At 53.7% G+C, this 19,391-nt stretch overlaps 1 protein-coding gene across 6 annotated transcripts in view; it reads left to right on the forward strand.

Moving 5' to 3' along the window:
* Mgmt (O-6-methylguanine-DNA methyltransferase) overlaps positions 1-19,391 on the forward strand; it is a 232,796-nt gene that overhangs the window by 49,735 nt on the left and 163,670 nt on the right. For all 6 annotated transcript variants that reach the window (XR_007343213.1, XM_048791391.1, XM_048791388.1 and 3 more), the window contains exon 2: positions 3,820-3,953. Coding sequence is in view for 5 of the 6 variants with exons in the window: in XM_048791388.1 (XP_048647345.1) it covers positions 3,820-3,953 (134 nt within the window). In the remaining variant the exon portion in view is untranslated. The remainder of the gene's footprint in view (positions 1-3,819; positions 3,954-19,391) is intronic.

A 19,391-nucleotide genomic window follows, 5' to 3' on the forward strand; every position in this document is an offset into this window, starting at 1 on the left:
GGTGGTAATGCCATTTGGTGCAGAGCTGGCCCTTCCAGGTCAGGCAGTTCTTCATTTGGCTGCACCAGTTGAGCCGGACACTCCCCAACTTCATTGTAAGTCCATCACCTCCCAAGTTCAGTCAGTGCCATCTGTGGTCAGAGGCCAGCTATTGGGCCTAGGGCTGACCACCCTGGGATGTGCAGCTCCCTGTGGGCCGAGCCCCTCCCCTGCAGGGGAGCTCCTGGGCTCCCGTGCCCCTCCTTCACCTCCCTGTCATTCTCCCCCAGTTACCCTCCTCACAGGCCTGCTGGACACACTGGAATGTGTCCCCTGGGTGTGCAGACTGGGGAGGGGGCAGAAGGGGTGTCCTGTGCAGGGCAGTGTGCTGGCCCCAGCCTGCCCACAGGGAGCAGCACACAGAGCCCTGGCTTGGCATCTCGGTGAGGCAGTGGGAGGGCACGGTGTGGTCAGGCGTTCCTGTTCTTGTGGTGAGGATCTGGGGCGAGGAGTCTGACCATGCTCAGTTGGGGTGCTCCGGGTCTCAGTGGTGCACTGCTCTGGGGTCCTTGTTTCCTGTGGGGAAGATGTGGCAGTCCCTTCTCTCCTGGGCCACCCTGCCTCTGCCACTCTGGCACAGATCGGCACTGACTGGGCCCCCTCTCCAGGTCCAGTTTTCTTCCTGAGACTTGAATCAGGAGCTGGTGACAGGGATATAGGGCAGCAGAGCATGAGAGGGTGGCAGTGCTGTCACATCCTGTTTCCAGGGCAACAGTGGCTCAGTGCCCCCCAGGTCTGCTGTCCGTGGATGGCCCCACAGATGTTTCCCGAGGTCGGCTCTGGCGAGGCTGTGGCCAGTGTCCCGGCCTGCTGTTTCCTGAGCCTGCTCCTCCAGTCTCCCCAGAAGTCCTGGGGGCCCTTTGGTAAATTGCCTCTGCTCCAGCTAGCTGAGATTGTTTCTGATGCTTGGCATCAGGATCATGCTGGGGTCGGGCAGGAGCCCCAGCTGGTGGTCACGCCCATTGGGGCGCTGCTGGGAAGCAGAGCCTTAAGTGGGGTGGGATACTGGGCTCTGCATGGGCTTCCCTGGTGAGTGAGGCAAACACTGACCGGGTTCTTGGTGCAAGGCTGCTCACGCACGCCTTGGCCACCTGTGCAGAGGGCCTCTAGGAGGGGCAGGGCCTGCAGCTCCCGCCCTCCCCGAGTCTTTTTCTCGGAGCAGCGTCTTCTATGGACACACTTGGGAAAACGCTGGCGTGGCCACTGCTGGGTGCTCTGGTTGGCCAGTGCTTATAAGCCCCTGGGGTGTGACAGTTGTGCCTTAGGGGACTCCAGGACCTGCCCCAGGAACCTGGAAATAGCTCCCCAGTCAAGAAGGCAAGAGCCTGACAGTGGGAGGGGTGGTGGGCATTGCTGTCCAAGAATGGGCAGCGTTTGGTGCTTGGGTGATTTGGGGAGAAAGCCAGGGCACTCAGGTGACAGGGTGGAGTAGTGGCTCTTTGTTGGGTGTGGATTGTGGGTGGCACCCCATCCCCTGGAGGCCTTTCCAGGGCCTGTTCTTACCCCTTGAGCTGACCTCTCCTTCTAGCTACTGTTCATCTTCCAGATAAAGCCACTAAGTGAAAACAGTCTAAGTGACGTTCTCAAAGAAACAGACCAGCGGTAGCAGGCCACAGACACACCCTGCCCTCATCTGGCCCTTCCCCCTGTGAGGTGCAGACAGGCAAGTGCTCCCAGCACTTGCTGGGAAGTTGGGCTTTCATCCTGCAGACACTGGGGTGCCACAGAAGGTGGGGCATTTACACAGTATGATGTGGTCAGGTGGTGTCTCTGAGTTGTGACCCAAGGCTGAGGTCTCCCCTGAATGGCTCTTCCACACCCAGGGCCCCCGAGTACACAGTTTCAAATCTCTGCCAACGTGTTCAGAATGGCACCTTTACTTGGGGCAGCTCCGGGGCTGGTGCTGAGGGCTGAGTCCTGGGACTGACATGGCACCCGGATGGCTGGCCAAGCCTAGCACCTCTCCCCTGGCTGATGGAGAGAGACAAGAGAAGCTGTGTCAGGAGCTAGAGGCAAGGTGGCTTGATGGGTGCTACAGATGGAGGAGGGCCAGCAGGACAGGAATGGCCAGGCCACGTGGTGTGGGTGCACAGGGCCCAGCGGGGACAGCAGGGCAAGAGCGTTTCTGCAGAGGTAGACTTAAGGTTGCATGCTACAAGAGGAAGGCTGAGGACTTGGGCTGCCCCAGTGTGGGGAGCAGAGAGGTGACCTTGAAGGGTCTGCAGACGGCAGCTGGCAGGGGCCAGGGATCAGGCATCCTAGGCTCCAAGGCCACCCTGTCTCCAGCTCGCCTGGGAACCGAGGCAGCAGCCGACTGTAGGTGAAGAGCCAGCCTGGCCTGGCCATGCTCCTGCAGCACCCGAGACAGACAGGCAGCCAGTGGATAGGGCCCGTGGGCCGCTGCTTTTGGCCTGGTCTAGCCCCCAATGCAGACAGCTGATCTGTGTGAGCACTGGGGGGCCAGTGCCAGGTGGGCAGAGGAAGCCCAGGTGAGGCGGCAGTGAGGACGACGCTGCCCCGTGCAGGTGAGGGTCCACGAGTGGCTGCAGGTGGAGCTGTGGGGATGCAGGCTTCTCAAAGCACAGGTGTGGGTGGGGTGCAGGGGGCAGGGATGGGAGGCACTCTGTGCTGGGTGTGGGTTGTGAGTGGCACCCGTGCCCTGGAGGCAGCTGCCCCTCTGTGAAACACAACAGAGAGACGCACTCTTGCAGGGCGGTGGTTTGGACGGGCTCATCCCAGGTGGCTCTAGAACACAGAGGCAGAGGCAGCCAATGTACGTAGCTCCTCCCCCAAGTGTGGGCTCAGGGAGGTCCCCCGGGGGAGGGGAGGGAGAGGGAGAGGGTAGCCAGGCATGGTGGATGGGGTCACGGGAGCATTCTGGGACTCCTGAGCCTATAAGGCAGCAGGAAGTGAGTGGTGCGCTTCCTGTTTCCCGGAACTGAAGGAGGAATCCCAAGGGGGTGGAAAGGCTCCTCTTGTCCAGGTAGGCGCACCTACCCCAGCCCTTCCTCACTCTGCATCAGAGTGATTTTCATAAAACACCAGCCTGGACTCTGTCACTGGCTTCTCACTGGCTTTGTCTTTAGCTCTGGGTTTCCTGACCAAAGTTAACTTCAAACTTGCTAACAAGGATACGTCCAGAGCAAAGCAGGTGCATGTTTTTCTGAATGTAAACTGAGCTCAGAGGGGTCCACCACCTCAGTGTCCCCGCGCCGGGCCTTCGCCCAAGCCTGCTAGCAGGTACCCGCCCGAGCAGGGCTGGTCTCCCCATCTCTCTGCACGACTGTAGGCCTCGCTGTGTTCTTTCTGCTGGGCCAGGGGCTGCACCTGGGCCTCGGGGCCTCGGGGCCTCTGGTATCCCCGAGCACGTCCACCACTGAGCCAGCCCCAGGCATCCAGACTGTTTGCCTGTTTCTGTCCTCTGGTCGTCCTCTTAGGAAAGCAAGGTTACCTTAGTTTTAGGAACTGTTTGAAGAGCTTGGCCCAGCTCAGCTTCTTTCTACCTTTGTGTTGGTTAAAGATGGGGGGGGAGATGAAGGATGCAGTAATTAAAGGAACGTGAGCAGAGGGGTGGTGTTGGTTGGCTGCTCTAAGTAATCGAGGCAATTTTTTGTCTTGAAAGTGACTGTTGCAAATGTGACACATTCCAACCAGGAGGAAGAGGCCAAGAAGACATGGGCTATGTCCTGTGTGTAGACAGCTGGTGCTTCTGCTGTGCGTGAGACCAGCCAGATCCTTCTGCACATGCTCCTTACTTGACCTCAAATCTTTTCTCTCTAGGCACTTGGCAGAATGGACAAGGCCTGTGTCCTGAAGCACAAAGTGCTGGAGAGCCCGCTGGGGAAGATCGAGCTGTCTGGCTGTGACCAGGGCCTGCACCGGATAAGACTCCTGAGCCTGAAGACCTCCACTGAGTGAGTGCCACCCATGGTGTGTGTGTGTGTGGGGGGGGCACCAGCTGAAAGCAACCAGTGTGACTTGTTGGCCACAGGGTAACGAGGAGCCCCTGCTGCCAACAGACATTCCTTGTTGTCTGCCCCCACAGGTTGCCCCAATGCTCCATCTCAATTAACATCGGGGCCTAACCTCTGATTAGTGGCTCCAGGGCATTGGATTCCCGTATACCTTCAAGGAGGGGTTGATTGAGCATTGATTCTCTAAGGCATGCGCTGTGGGGATGTCCCTGGGAATTTGGTGGCTGGATAATATGTGCCTTACCTTGTTTTGTTTTTTTTTTAACCAGACTGGGATTTTGGTGAACTGGCCCGCTGGGTGAGGTCTGTGCTTCCTCTGTGGGATGCAGTGTCGGGATCTAGGCCCTCTGGAGGCAGTGAGCACAGCCTGCAGGGCGCAGGGCCTTCAGCCTGACCGGCGTCACCATTCCCAGGGGATGTGTGTTTCTCTTGCATGATCCTCACCGAGTTTCTCTAATTGTAAAAACATAAATGGAAAGCGCTCTCTAACGCTTTGTTCTGAAATGCAGCGTTTAATTTCCTCCTTTCATTGACCAAGAGTCATGCTAAAATCACAGTTCCCGTTATTCCTGACAGAAGGAAAAAAACCACCCACTCTTATGCCCGGTGTTGTCTTAACTGGCTAATAAACACAATGCCAAGAACATTAGGTAAAGAAAATACATAAGAAACATAAAAATTGATTTTAATGGACCCCTGTCAGAGACGGCTGTAATGAGCACGAGTGTGGTAATAAATATCAGTATCCCCCCACCGTCGGGGCTTTTCCTGTAGAGCTGCGTGTTACAATCAATATAGCCTTTTTTAAGACTAAAAAATAAGCAAACCTTTGAACTACATGAATATGCTCTTCAGTCTATGAGAACCATCTGGCTCCCGTGTTCAGAAAATCACAGGCACCAAATAATTTGTAGAGGAAAATGTCATTTTCTTTCTTTGCATGTTCATTTGCTCAATAAATCACAGGAATTATGGGTTGGGTCCCCCAATCCCCCTGCTCCCGCCTTTTGGAGAAAATGTAAATGTCCTTGCAGCAAATTTGGGAAGAAAGTAAAAACCAACCGGGTGTTATGAGTTAGGTGTGGTTAAGAGCCTGCTGTGGACTCTCGGAGCAGCGTGCAGAGGCTTGATTGCGAGTTTCTACTTGAGTCTTGTGGCCCAAGTGAGCATCCGATTCAGCTGTGAAAACAGCCGCCAAGTAGTTACCCTTGTAGAACGGTGTCCTGGCTGAGCGGCTGGGCTCCTCTCCGCTGCCCTGGGGCTCTCCAGGCTGTGCCCCTGCCCTAGTGCTGCAGGGGAGAGAAGCCAGGGAAACCGACTCTGCTCTGCCTTTCTCTGGGCCACCAGGCAAGGGAGGACACTGTGCGTTCTGGCTAAAGCTGGAGCCCTGTGAGCAGGGTTCAATCCCCAGTAACCCCCCCCCTCAAAAAAAAAGTTGACTAGTATAAACCTGAATACTCAGAATCACGTTTTCAATATTGTTATTTTTTTAAAGTGTAAAATTCACATAGTGAAGTTTCTATTTTCAGTGTATAATTCATTGTGTTTTGATGAACATTTCCAGCTATAGAGCCACTGCCCTAACCAAGATCTAGAATGCTCCAGAAGGTCACCTTGTGCCCCTTTAATCCATGGTCATTCCTGTTAGTGGGTCATTGGTCACGTCTCTTTGTAGATGCCTGTTCTCATTTCTTTCCCTCGAACTCCAGGGAGGGGAGTGGCTGGATGGAATGGCGAATGTGTTTGGCTTTGTAAGAAATGTCCGGAACGTCCTCGGAAGCGGCCTTGCTGTTCCACAGCAGCACGCCTCGGTTGCTGCCCCTGCCGGAACTGCCGTCAAGACTGGAGCTTTCGGCCTTCTGGTGGGTGTGGTGTGCTGCCCCTGGGGTCTTCATTTGCATTCTAAGTCTCTGTCCCTCTTGAGTTGGGCTTGCGGAGGTTTTTGCCACTGATTTGTGGTTTCAGACACAAGTCCTTCGTCACATCCGTGAGCTGTGGTTTTGTTTTTTTAGTTGCACATTTGTTTTTCTGATAGACTCTTAGTGCGAAGGTTTTAGTTTTTGAGAAATTCAGTTTGTTTTACGTTTAGCAATTATTTTCTTCAAAAAATAGTTCTCTGCTGTAATTTTACCACCATCTTCTACAGTTTCTGAAAGCTTCATCCTGGTTGTTCTTTTTAGATGTGTGACCCATCTTGAGTCATTTTTTCCTTAGTTATTCAGTTGTGTCAGGATTTGTTGAAAAAGCCCCCAGAGGTCCCTCCCCATCGGATCACCACGGTGCCTTTGTCAGCCAGCTGGCCATGAGCACAGGTCCTGTCTGGGCACACCCGTGCTTGTTCTATGCCAACTCATGCTGACTTGACCACGTGGCTTGGTGATTGGCCTTGAAATCGGGGAGGTGAGTCCTCAGCTGCTTCTGAGGTCACCCTGGTTCTAGGCCTAGTTGTCACATATTGCCTCCAGAGTTATGTGCCCATCTTCTTGGGGTTGATGGAGAGCTGTGTGTATCTGTGTTTTGGAGGTTGACATCTCTATTGAACTTGTCAACTTGTGACATGATTTTCCTGTTTGGGTTCTTTCATTGTCCCCAGCAGTGTGTTGCAGTTTCTAGCATAGGGACCTTGCATGTCTTTTGTGAAATTGATTTTTAAATACTTTACTATTGACGGTCTTCTAAGTCAATTTAAAACTTTAATTTTTAAATTATTGCTGCTGGTTATGACAATTGATTTTGTATGTTGATCTTACTCTCTGGGATCTTGGCTAGATTCAGTTGCAGTAGTGTCCACCACTGCCCCAACCTTGCCTATAGTTTTACTTTCTGATGTGTGCTACCCATCCTCAGCAAGCGTCTAAAAATACTTAGTAGAAGATTCCAGGAAGAAACGCTTTAGGTTAGGTCTCATGACAGTCTGTAGACAGTTGCCTCTGCATTCTGCACGGATGTGAGCCGTCCGTTGTCCAGCGTGTCTGTGCTGTCTATGCTACCTACCTGTCAGTCCCTCTGAACAGTCATGGTTATCAGACCAACTGGTGGTGGTGCAAAGCTCATATTCAAGTAACCCTCAGTTTATATGGTGGTGGCTCCAGAGCATGAGAGAAGCAGCGCTGGCAACACAGACCTGGGGAGAAGCAGCGAAGTGCTTCAGATACCTCACATCCCAGGAAGGAGGTGAGCGCCATGTAGTTGGAGACCGTGTGCACGTGACTTACCTCACGTGCGTTGCTGGAATGGTTCGTTTTGTGTTCATGTCACCATGCCTGATTTATAGATCGGACTTTATCAGAGACATGTAGATTGAAGATGGTGTGTATGGGGTTTGGTGCTGTCCAGTGTCGGACGCCCACTGGGGTCTTCATGGATCCTCTGGGTGGGCAGGGCCTACTGCTCAGTCAGCTCTCCACGTCTGAGGCTCCCACATCTGTGGATTCAGCAAATGGGGATAAGAAACACTGGGAAAATTGTATCTGTTCAGAACACATGGGCTTTTCTTCCTTATCATTCCCTGAACAGTGCATTAGACCAGGCAGCATTTATGCTTATTAGATATTATAAGTAGTACAGAGATTTACAGTGTACAGGGGTGTGTGCTTGGGTACATGCCTATGCTACACCATGTTATGTAAGGGAGGAGTGTCCTTGGATTTAGTATCCTTGTTAGTCCTGGAACAGGTCCCTGGGGTCAGAGGAAGGACTGTTCTGGGGTTTTTGCAGTTCCTGAGGGCTCCTGTAGTCTCTGGTTTGTGCAAGGGGAGTAGGCTTCTCTCTCTACCTTTCAGGCACTGTTAGACCCACCAGTGGAATGATGGGTAAGCAGGTGACAGTGGCTGCCCCTCCCTGTCCCAGTAGCAGGAGTGTCCAGTATTTCCCTAGCTGGGTGGGTCCACCCTTTTGGGTTTTGAAAGTGTCCACCTCAGGTTGAGGGTGCTTCCACAGTCCACTGGGCTTTGCCATGTGGTTTCTCTGGGTGGCCACAGGACTTTTCTCCTGCACTCTTCACATGTGGTTGAATGAGTTAATTTTGGAATGGTGGACCTACCCTGAACTGCAGGACTGTGACGCCTCATTCCACATGAAGGTCCTGGTCAGAGTTCAGGACAGGGTGAGGGGGCAGTGCTCCTCCTGGTTTGAGAGTGAAGGGTGGGACCGGCATGGTTTCCCTCCTGTTGTTGGGCAGGTCCAGCTTTGCGGACAGGGTTTCCTGTTGTGGAAGCTCCTGTGACCTCTAGGGGAGTCGGTGCCGCCTCTTCATCTGTGTGCTCTCTGGGCCTGCACCCTGCTGCCCTCTGACAGCTGACCCATGGCCCAGGACCGAGAGTGGAGCACTCTTTCTTTCCTCCAAAGCCAAAGTGGGTAGATGGCAGGTGGACCACTGCCACGTGTCTGCAGCAGGATTGCATTTGCACTTCTGGACAGGTCTGGTGCCCATCTCGCGGTCAGTTACCTGTATGTGTGGCTTCGTACAGCAATTGCTGATTTGTTTTATGTGGCTTATAATAGTCACTTACCTTTCCCTTCCTGAAATGTAACAAAGCCTCAGTCTGGAAAGTGGCATAAAGGTTTTATGGCCTCCTGCCCACATCAGGTCTCTACTAACCACCTCTTGCATGGAGCTGGTGGCCCTGGCGGGAGCAGGGCCCCACCCACGCATCATCCTGCCTTGACAGCTTCATCTCGTCATGAGCCTTAGCAACAGGAGCTATGTGAGGGGGTCACGTGTGTTACTTCTGTGTGCTATTTTGAGACTTGCTCAGTGTTCCACCATGTTGACTGCAGTGTTTGATTACTTGGAAAAGTCAATGGTACAACCTTGAGGAGCAGCAGGTGAGCCCAGGGGATCGTGGGTGCTGGAGGGAGCCAAGTAGAGGATTTGCATCTAACTTTTGTTCGTGTAAACCCTTTAGTAGTAGTCGTACAATACAGAAAACATGGTCTGACCAAATGACAAACTTAAGTCCTTTAGTGTCTTGAAAATTTAAAAGTGACTCTCAAGCTGTTTCCTGCCTCACAGGCCTCCGCTGGTGTCCTGGGGGTGTGGTTGCTTTATGGACTCGCACATCCGCCTCTTGGCGTCTTGCTGGGTGGCCCTGGCACAGAGGCCAGGTAGGAGCACACAGGCGAGGGCTCCCTCTCCTCCGGGGACTTGGCTGGCTGTGGCCTGCTGTGGCCTGAGAACTTAGCCTAGCAGGGCCTCCTGCTGTTCCTGGAGGCTTCTCTTAGGATGTTGGATGCACGGCCACTTTCGCTGCTCAAACATGCCAGAGTCTTTGCCCATGCAAGGAGGGGGACAGCTGAGCTCTTCTGAAGGGATGCAGGCTGGGAAGTCACCAGGTGCTTCCCTCCTAGCAGGTGGCTGGAGGCACCTTCTGTTCCTGTTCACATCTTTCCCTCATCTATTTTGAGACCCAAGTTGAGGCGCCTCGAGGGTCTGCGTCCCTGCACACGGGACTCGCCTCATGCTGGCGTGCGCCAACTGCACGCTCTTTCACCTGGCGATGCCCAGCTTAGATGGTACCTCACACCCACTAGCCACGGGCATCTTCCTGGAAGCTGACCTCTCTGGCAGACTGGGAAGTCTTAATGCAGCTCCTTGCAGTGCTGTTGCCCATGCTGCGCCGAGGAGGACAGGGCCTCCCGAGGACCCAGTTGGAGAACACCCAGCAGAGATTCACCCGGGAGCTGCTGTGCATCCGTCTTCCTCATGCAGCGGCCTCCGCGGTCAGGCCGCTTCTCTCCAGTGCCTTGAAATAATGATCTGTGCTGCATGTGCTTCTAGATGTGACGGTTTCCTCAGGATCCTCCTCGAGGGCTTGAGTGTCCTTCTGTGAGGAAGACTCCACCAGCTCTCCTCTGGACTTTTATTCATTTATGGTATTGGGGATTGAACGCAGGGCGCTTAACCATTGAGCAACATCCCCAGCCCTTTATTTTTTGAGACAGGGTCTCACTAAATTGCTTAGGGCCTGGCTACATGGCTAAGGCTGGCTTTGATTTCGCAATCCTCTGCCTCAACCTCCTAGGCTGCTGGGATTATAAGTGTGGCTACCACACCCAGCTGTTATTTTTTTTGTGTGTGGTCTTGGGGATTGAAACCAGGGGTGCTCTACCACTGAGCTACGCCCCCAGCCCTTTTTATTTCAAGATATTGTCTTGCTAAGTTTTCCCAGGCTGACCTTGAACTTGCAGTCCTCCTGCCTTGGCTTCCTGAGTCAGTAGGGTTATAGGTATGTGCTACTGTTCTGGCTCATCTCTGAGTGGAAGGCCCCTGCGAGCTGGGACCACCATTCTTGCCTGGGTGCCTCTGTTCCTGATCAGTAGCCCTGTCAGTGTGAGGGATCACCCCTCCTGTCTCTGACGAGAGGGGTAAGTTATCAGCAGTGAACAGGGAGTTGGTTTTGTGACTTACGTTATCAATAACGCAAAATGTGCGTATACTTCATGCCAAGTGCCAGGCTGTGTCCGTTAGCAGCAGATAGTGGCCTCGTAGACTTGATAGCTTGGAAGACAAGGTAGGAAACCCAGAGTGTCCCTCCATTCCACTGATCCTCAGGAGGGATCCCTCCTTCCCCTGCAGGGAGGGTCCTGGGCATGCACACACAGTTGCACCAGTGGTCTGCAGAGCTGGGTGATGGTGCAGCCTGTGGGTGGCTGCTCGGGGTCTCAGCCACAGGACGGGACTTGATTTACTATTAGCTGGACTCAGAGTGTGAAGGCTCTGGCCCTGCAACCCCAGCCCTTGAACCGCTCGGGAATGTGTGTGACTCCTCAGGTTGAGTTGTGCAGACGGATGGCAGGTTATTTCTGGCTGCCTGGCCTTGGAGCATCAGCTTCTTCTCCCAGGATAGTAAGCCTCATGTGACTTCCCAGCTTTTGTCCTCTGACCTGTGCCCCCAGCCCGCTATTTGGCCCCGGGCTTACCTGAGCTCAGGGTAGAGGAGGGACTGCCTGCTTCTGATCACCGTGGTCACTGAGATTCAGACCCTCACCTTCTGCAGCGTCTCAGAGGATGCAGAGTGAAGGGTTTGTTCCCACGTCGTGGCTGTTGCAGGGAGGTGGGGACGGCCAACTCGCACTCCTGTGTCCATGAGTTAGACGTGAATGGCCTATTTAATTCTGAGTCTGTCAGGATCCTCTTGGAAGAAAAGGATGGCTGAAGGACGGTGACAGATGTGTGGGTTCCAAACAGGACCAGCTGTCGGCCCAGGATTTGCTGAAGGTCATGGAGAGGGAGCACACTGTAGGGAAACAGCGGTATCCAGCTTCAAGCAGGGAAGGGTGGTGTCTTGCCTCTGAGGCATGTTGGAATCAAAACCCTTAAATCCCCACCCTTAGCCAGGAGCCTCCACTGAGGCTACTCCTGTGTAGGAAGGTCAGCCGCTCTCCCCGGAGCATCATCTCCTTCATCTGGCCTTTCCCTCCTCCCAGGAGGAGGGCACCTGGAGCGGGTACACCCAGTCCTGAGGAGGAATCGCTCCATGTGGCATGCTGTCCACTGGAGGAGTTGTCCCCAGTGCTCAGCCAACGAGGGGCACGCTGTCAGTCATGGTAGCCAGCATCTGCCCGCATCTGCAGGTTAAGGGGTGCTGTTTCCTGCCTGGGCCTCCAAATTGTCCCACCTGTGGCTTTTGCCCCCAGAAAAGGATCGATGTCATGTCAAGGCTGGAGGGAGGTGCAGTGTGGGGCCTGTGCAGGGAATCTCACCGGGGCTTGTAAGGGCACGGTGGCTGTTTCTGATGGAATTAGCCAATAGTGCCCTGCCCCAGTGGCTCTGTGTGGCCCTGTGGAGTTGACCCCTGCCCTCTCTGCCTACAGTGTGGACAGCCTGGAGTCCATAATGTAGCTGCCCATGCTGTGGCCCCTCTTGTTTGGGTCCGTTGTGCAGGTTTTGGGCCCCAGCTTGCTGCCTTGGGTCACCTCTGCCTGCTGCTCCGTCCTGGCTCCAGTCCCATTTGGTCTTGAAGATTTGGTTAATAGCCTTTTTCAAATTGTAGCCTAAGGAGGTTGAATAAGCCCTGTAGGGCCGCACATGGCCTTGATGGCAAGATTAGGACCTCTCCTGGCCATTTCATTTTCTCTGTGTGCCAGGTTGTGGGAGGGCATCAGGCAGCAGGGACAGAGGACTTGGGGGAGGCCCCTGCTGGATGGCACCTGCCTCATCCAGGAGCTCTTTTCCAACACCATGTCCTCAGGACATTGCCATGCAGGTGGTGGTACCAGTGTCACTTTATCACTGAGAGGAAAGGCTGGCGACAGGGTCTCAGGAGGTTTGGGGGAGGAAGTAGTGTTCCCTCCACGTGAGCTCTGTACTAGACTGCCGCACTCAGGGCTGACCTCCTGCCAGATGGTGTCTGTCCACCTGCTTCTGAGTGTGGGCTCCCGAGACAGACCTGATGGAGCTCGTGGTAGTGCCAGGCAGGACACCTGGTGCTGATGGCTGGAGAGCACGCCCACGCCCTCCTGGTAATGTCCAGGTTGGAGTTTCAGGAACAAGAGCGATGAGGTAGCCTCTGGGTGGCATGTGCAGGCCTGCTGCCTGTGGTCACACTACAACGCCACAGCGTGCTCGGGGCTTGTCTGGTGACCCCGTCCTGCTGGGAGATGGAGCCTGAGCAGGAAGGGCCTGGCCTCTGATGCCCTCCTCCCAGCCAGTGGTGCGGTGTCCAGGGCTGTCCACCTGCTCCTTGGTCCCCACTGGGATTTGGTTTCCACAGTGTTTTCTTATTGTTCCTGTATCTTCAACATTGTTCTGATGCTTAAGCTATCTGAAGCTTGTGAGTAAGCTTCAGTTTGTATTTTGAAAATTTTAATCATTTAAGCCCTACACTCTGAAAATATACTTGGTTTGTTAAACTTGTGTCCTTTTAGAGCTGTATTGGTAATTAGGCTCCCTGACACCAGTGTGCAGCGTAGCTCTTGGTGTGATGGGTTCAGTCTCGAATTGAGTTCGAGGTTAAGTGAGTAGTTTTTTAATTGAATGGAAGTGTTGTCTTGGGGTCCATCTTTCTAGAATTCTTACTTCCAAGTGCTCTGTCCAGTGATCCAGGCAAATCTTTCATCTGGAAAACATTGGCAAGAAACTTAGGGTTCAGATCTCCTTGTTTCTTCACTCATTTTCTAAACATGCAGGTGCCTGCCGTGTGTGTCACCAACCTTGTGACAGGTCCTGGCTGGGCACTGGGGACGGACCATATGGGCAGGAATGTGCAGCTGCAACTTGCAGGGGGCCCATGCCCAGCTCAGGCAGGCCCAGGTCCCAGAGGCAGGGGTCACTGGATGTGGAGATGGTTGAGTCCATAGGGATGGGAGGCGGTGATGAAGGGGCAGCTGCAGAACGGATGGGACCCGCTGAGTTGGGGCCACCTCGGCTGTAGGCCTAGTGGCCCAGGCACCCGAAGTTGTCCAGGGCTCAGCAGAGAGGGTGTGTTCAGAGCATCTGGGCCCTGGCTTGGCAGGGAGGAGGGGAGCCAAGCCGGTAGGAATAGGTGGGCTGGCCAGGAAGGGCACCAGAGGGACCAGAGGGAAACGGAAGAGGAGAGGACAGAGCGAGCGGAGCCTGGAGGTCAGGAGGGGAGCCGGGCGCTAGCCCCTCCCTGGACTCCTGGGTGAGCGTGTTCACTCAGGTTTTCTGGCGCCTGGCGGGCTTCGGGAGCCACGTGCCCCAGCTAGTCACTTTGCAGATTTGATGTTCGGGTGTCACCTGAGAGGTGTCTGCTCGCCACACGTCGGAAGTGGAGGTGGTTCTCCTTCCAAAAGCAGCCGCTCCTGGGGGCCTCACCTGCAGCACCAGGTGAGGTGTCTCACCGCTCTTCTGTGTCTCCTTCCAGAAGATCGATGCCCTTGCCCAGTGCTGCTGGACCTCGAACACCTGCTCACCCGTAGCTCCTGCTTGTGGCCTCCACTGTTGGGCAGCTCCCTCTACCTGTGGACACCTTCAGGACAGCCTGTGCTGGACTTTGATGGCCTTGCTGGAGCTCAGGAGGTCTGCCGGCACGGCCTGGAAGGTCCTTGCCTGTGTTGGTGCAGGGCCTCTAGGCCAGGGCTCAAGAGTGGAACTGGAGTTTCCAACTGCATGGTTTTTGCCAGGGTATTTAGACAAACTAAAATGGGACATAAACGATCCTAGGAGATGCAGTGAGGAGGGGAAGCACGCTTGTGAGACAGCCTGTTACAATAGGAAAATGTAAGCTTGAGATGTGCTGGTGTTTACTTTGTTCATCCCTCAAATAGAAAAATGCTCCAGGTACTGTCTGTCTGAGCCTGTGTGTGTGTACAGTGTGTTCTTAAACTTCTCATGCGCTTTAATGTCCCTTTCCCTGAAAATACATATTTATACCAAGGAAGAAGAAACTGTTTATCATTCTTCTGAATTATTAGATACCCCAAAGGTAACCTCCCCCAAGTAGTGGTTTCTCCCTTCTAAAAATCATCTGGAAAAATACTGAGCTTTCTGATCTTTATTTCATCCAGTTCACTGGCTCTGCTAGGAAGAGTTATTACATAACCAAGCACCACTTTTATTAAAAAGAACCAGGCCACTTATTTCCTTCAAAGTTTTTCGCGTGTAAATCTTCTCTAGGTAAACAAAACTTTTATTGAAGGTAATATTTTGAGACCCTCGTGCTGTTCACACCAGTAGTGTTGCAGAGAGCCCACATCATAAGCTGGTCTTGCAGCGTCCTGGCCTCGGCTCTGGTGTCCTGGGCGGGTGGCCATCCCCTTCCCACAGGCTGTCAGAGGACTCACGTGAGCACAGGCCCAACAGTGGTCATCTTGGTGAAGAGACTGGGGTCTGTTGTGTGGTAGTGCTCTGCAGAGGCTACCTGTTGGGTTGGGAGCACCTCAGCTGGGCTTAGGTGGCCTGTGGGTGGGAAGGACTTGGGGAGGGAAGAGGGTCCAGGGCTGCTGGTGGTTGAGGCTGCGGGTGGAGGGCTCCTGGACAGTCTCTACCACTTCATAGGGGTTTCCATTGCTCTCCAGGGAGCTGGAGGGAGGCTGCCACTTACTCTGGACACACGGTGGTCCTGCTGACAGGTTGTAGCCCATCCTGACCTGTCTCCGAGGGGTCCTTTTGGAGTTTCCTAGACCCAGGTGGTCAGAACTGAGAGGGGCCGTGGCATCCCAGCCAGCCCTGCTCCTTATCACACGAAGAGACCCAAGTCCAGGTGCCATGCTGGAGGTCCTGGCTGCCAAGCAGGCGCTCTACACCTAGAGGATGCCAGCGGGTGCCTATCCCTGCTCTTGGGCAGGCTCATGTCCTAGTGGCAGAACACTTCTCAGTCTTCCTGTGCAGCACAGGCTACGGTGCTGGGCTGGCCTGTCTTCCTGGAGGGCAGCTGGCCTTTCTGCCTCTGCTGGGAGAGCCAGAGGAGACGGCAGCCCAGAGGTGGGAGGGTGTTGGAGGACAGGTGCCGTGCTCAGGCCAGTTGTGCTGGAGAGAGCTGTACGCTGGCCGTTGTGCCCATCCAGGAGGCAGATGGGGACAGGAGGCTCAGAGCCCTCAGCCTGTGGGAGTGAAGCTGGGTCAGCTGTGGGAGCAGGGCTGCCACACTGTACTGACTGGGGTGACCTGGGCTGGGTGGTTAGGTTAGGTCTGTCAGGCAGGTGTGGCGGCACACACCTGTGATTCTAGCCATTTGGGAGGCTAAGGAGCAAAAGTTCAGGGACAACCTAGGCAAAAGCCAGAACCTGTCTCAGCAAGTAAAACGGCTGAGCTGTGCTCAGGGCAGCATGCACCCAGCCTGCCCAGAGCCCGGGATTCCATCCCTGGCACCATAGGAGGGGAGCGTGGGAGCACACCAGTGTGTGGACATCCTCCAGCACTTGTCTCCCAACTGCAGCCACCTCCTGACGGAGGAGACGGGACAAGGCTCTCCTCGGCCTCTTCACCCAGCTCATTAGCACTGCCGCCTGCCCCCGGCTGGGCCAGGACCCCTTGCAGGAGACATAGCTAATCATGGGGTGCCTGGGTATTCCAGAGCTCTGGTTTTACTGCCTTACAGTCCACAGCCGGGCACGCTGCTGTCAGAGGTAGCTGCCTTCCAGAGGAGAGACGGACAGGCCACTGTAAGCATTGGCTCCTGCCTGGTGTCTGAGGGCAGGAAGCTCCTTCAGGATCATGGAGTTCCTTAGTTTAAAATAGAGGCAGTAGAATCAAGGCAGGTGCTCCTCTGCATGTGTCATTATAAACTCTTGAAGTTACATTATCATATGACACATTAATAGAGGCTTTTTACTTTTTAACAAATTCTCTATAAAAAATAGCATGCATGAGAAGTTACCTGCGTTTGTGAACCTCTGTGTTGCAGGAGATAAAATATTTTTGCAAAGAATGACGCTGGGCAGCTCCCAAGCAGCTGTGGTCCACTATGGTGCAGGTGATGGTGTCATTGCTCCGCAGGTTTGGCACGCCATTAGCCAGACTGAGTGCAAGTTCACGTGGGTATGTCAGTCACCTGTGCGGAGCATGCCTGGGGGGGGGTCTCTACCTCTCAGCTGGCCACTTTGGGTCCCATTGAGAATTCTGATTGTACGTGTGTGGCCTGGTCAGTACCGGGAAGCCTGGCCTGGCTGGGTAGCGCCCTGGGTGGAGACAGAAGCTGCCTCTCTGAAGCCTGCTGTGAGTGCTGAGAGTGAGCGCAGGACAGGAGAGCCCCAGAGTCCTTCCTGCAGGTGCTGTTTGTTCCCACACGTGTGACCTCTTAGCCTGGGTCCCAGCTCTTCACTAATGTATGTAAAAATATTAAAAGCCCTTGTATATTACATGAAAAACTATGTCAGCCACCCTGCTTTTTTCTATTTATTAAAACTTTTCAAGCAGTAAAACATTTTACTTGTTAATGAGGGAAGTGGGGGAGTTAATGACACAGAGCTCGGGTTCTCCAAGATGCCTCCTCTTAACCATGCACACCCGCTCCTCCCGCCGCACGCCGTTTAATTTCTGTGATAGGGTTCAGTGAGCAGATGCAAATAGATTTAATGATTTGCATCAGTAGATCATTCCCCAGTTTAATATCCTCTGATATTTTGGGTCAGGGCTCTTTCTTTGGGAGGCTGGCAGTTTCTGGAGCTGGATTATTAATATTAGTGACTTCACATTATGCCAAAGTGCAGGGAGATGAACGCCTCTTTTTCACGCGGATTCCCACATTGCCTATGGGGTGGGGGACTGGTGCAGTAGGCCACTGGGTCATCCTGGCCACAGGTGCTTTCCAGCGAGATGCTGCCTGAGCTGGCAGGTGCCCGGGCCCAGCCCTTCACGAGCAGCAGTCATCTTGTCTGCTCACCTCACAAGGAAACCTGTGGCTGGTGGTCAGGATGTGGGGTGCTTTTATCAAGATCGTTCAACAAAGGGATAAATATAACATAGAACTCGGGCTGGCAGACATGAGCCTACCTCTTCTGCGTCCTGTCTGTGGTATCCTGGTACAGGATGAGGAAGGCCACGGGCTGCCCTGCTGGGATTCCATTAGGTGGTGCCTGATCACGCACGTGCAATAAGAGCCGCCAACAGCCCTTCCCATGTTTATAGGGACTGGGCCCAGGACTCCGAGGACACCAGAGTGTGTGGGTGCTGAAGTGAAATGGCGTGACACATGCATATAATCTGCATGTCCTGACTCCTTTAAATTGCCTCTGAACAATGCAGTGTACATCCCTTATAAGCAACTGTTTGCTGTAGTGTTTATAGAATGCCAGCTGTATGCGTATTTTCCATCGATGCTTGGTTGAATCTGCAGATTAGGAGCCCAGGGAGGCAGAGGCTTCTGTGCACACAGGATGACCCAGCAGCTCTGGAAGCAGAGCACCAAGGAGGTTTTCTTGGGGAGGGGCCGCCTCCATTTCTTCTGCCTGCCTCCCACTAGTGGCCAAGTGCCAGGTGCTGGCCCTCCAGCCTTGCTGCATCAGGGTACAGAGAGAGCTGGGCCTGCTGCTTGCAGAGGTGACTCAGTGAACATAGCGTCATTGGCGAGGGTCCTGGTATGAATGACTGTCAACATCCCTGTAGGAGGCGGAGAGTAGGACCATACAGGGACAAGCATGACAGCTGGAAGATGCCATCCACAGGCTGAGGTGAGGGGCCTTGGGAGTGGCCAGCCCCACCAGGTCCTTGGCTTCAGACTCCCACCCGGGATGGCGGTGCCCGTCGATGCTGCTCTGTCATGGCAGTGGTGACAAGGTAGCATGGTGCTCTTGTTCCATGGAAGTATGCTGCTGCCCAGGCGGATGATTCCCTGCCAGTTATGTTCCTGGACGCTGTCAGCAAAGCCAGAAGGGACCAGGTGGGGCCTCGGCATGCAAGGGGTTATGGGAAATGGTTAAAATGCCTTTTCAGGTAAGAAGAGCAAGATTCATGATGGCACCCAGTTAAATAAACCAACTTCAGTGGTGCAGAGACACCACCCTCAGCCCCACTGTCACTGGTTTCCTTCCGGACTGCCTCTGCTACTGCTTCCTGGCCTGGTGAGGCCAGCCTCCCCTATTCTGTGGGAGCCTGGGAGGCTGTCCTGCCGAGGAGGGAGCCTGCCTCTGCCTTCTCTCTGCTGGATCCCCAAACATTGCTTCCTCTTCCTCCTCGGTCATTTCTCCTGGCCTGGTCATCTCTCCTGGCCTGGGCATCTGTGGTCTGGATGTCCACCTGTTGTTCTGTCTTTCTGAAGCTGTCTTCTCCAAGGTCCAGGAGCCTTAGCACAGCTGTCCTGGCTTCCTTGCCTGCAGCAAGGGACAGACTTGCCCCCATTTCTTTCCTGTCAGAAAGCCTGCTGGGGTTGGCTGGTGGGGCCTGGTGAGGAAGAGCCCTCAGGTGCAGGGGGCTTTTTGTCTCTACTGCAGCCTCCTTGGCCAGTTAATTGCTGGGCTTTGCATATGGCTTGGCCAGGTCGGCTCTCCTCCTCTTCCTTTGCCAGGGCTTGGATTGGATTTCTATGGTGTTTTAATGTTTTTGTTACCATGTTTTTCTTCCACAGTACAAACCCTAATTTGCCTCCAATACCATGCCATAACCTTGAGAACTACACCAAAATGCAATTAATGATTTTAGTAAATGTTAATTAGATACTTGGAGTTTTAAATGATTCAGGTTATGCAGAAGTCTTTGAATTTTGTTTAGAAGTGTGTTAGTGATCATTGGGGAAGTTGGTTATGGGACTTTGGATGAAATAGACACTCATGATAATATTTCCCAGTCAAAATAATGGGATCAAGCCCAGGTAACTGGAAAATCCCCTCTACAACATGTTTTGAGAAGTGAACTGTGAGATTTGGTGAGTGCTGATGCCTGGGCTTGTTCTCAACTTTTTTTTTTTTTTTGAGAGAGAGAATTTTTAAATATTTATTGTTTAGTTTTCGGCGGACACAACATCTTTGTTTGTATGTGGT

The sequence above is a fragment of the Marmota marmota genome, unplaced genomic scaffold (assembly GCF_001458135.2).
Source record: "Marmota marmota marmota unplaced genomic scaffold, marMar, whole genome shotgun sequence".
In the NCBI taxonomy this organism is placed as follows: Eukaryota; Metazoa; Chordata; class Mammalia; order Rodentia; family Sciuridae; genus Marmota; species Marmota marmota.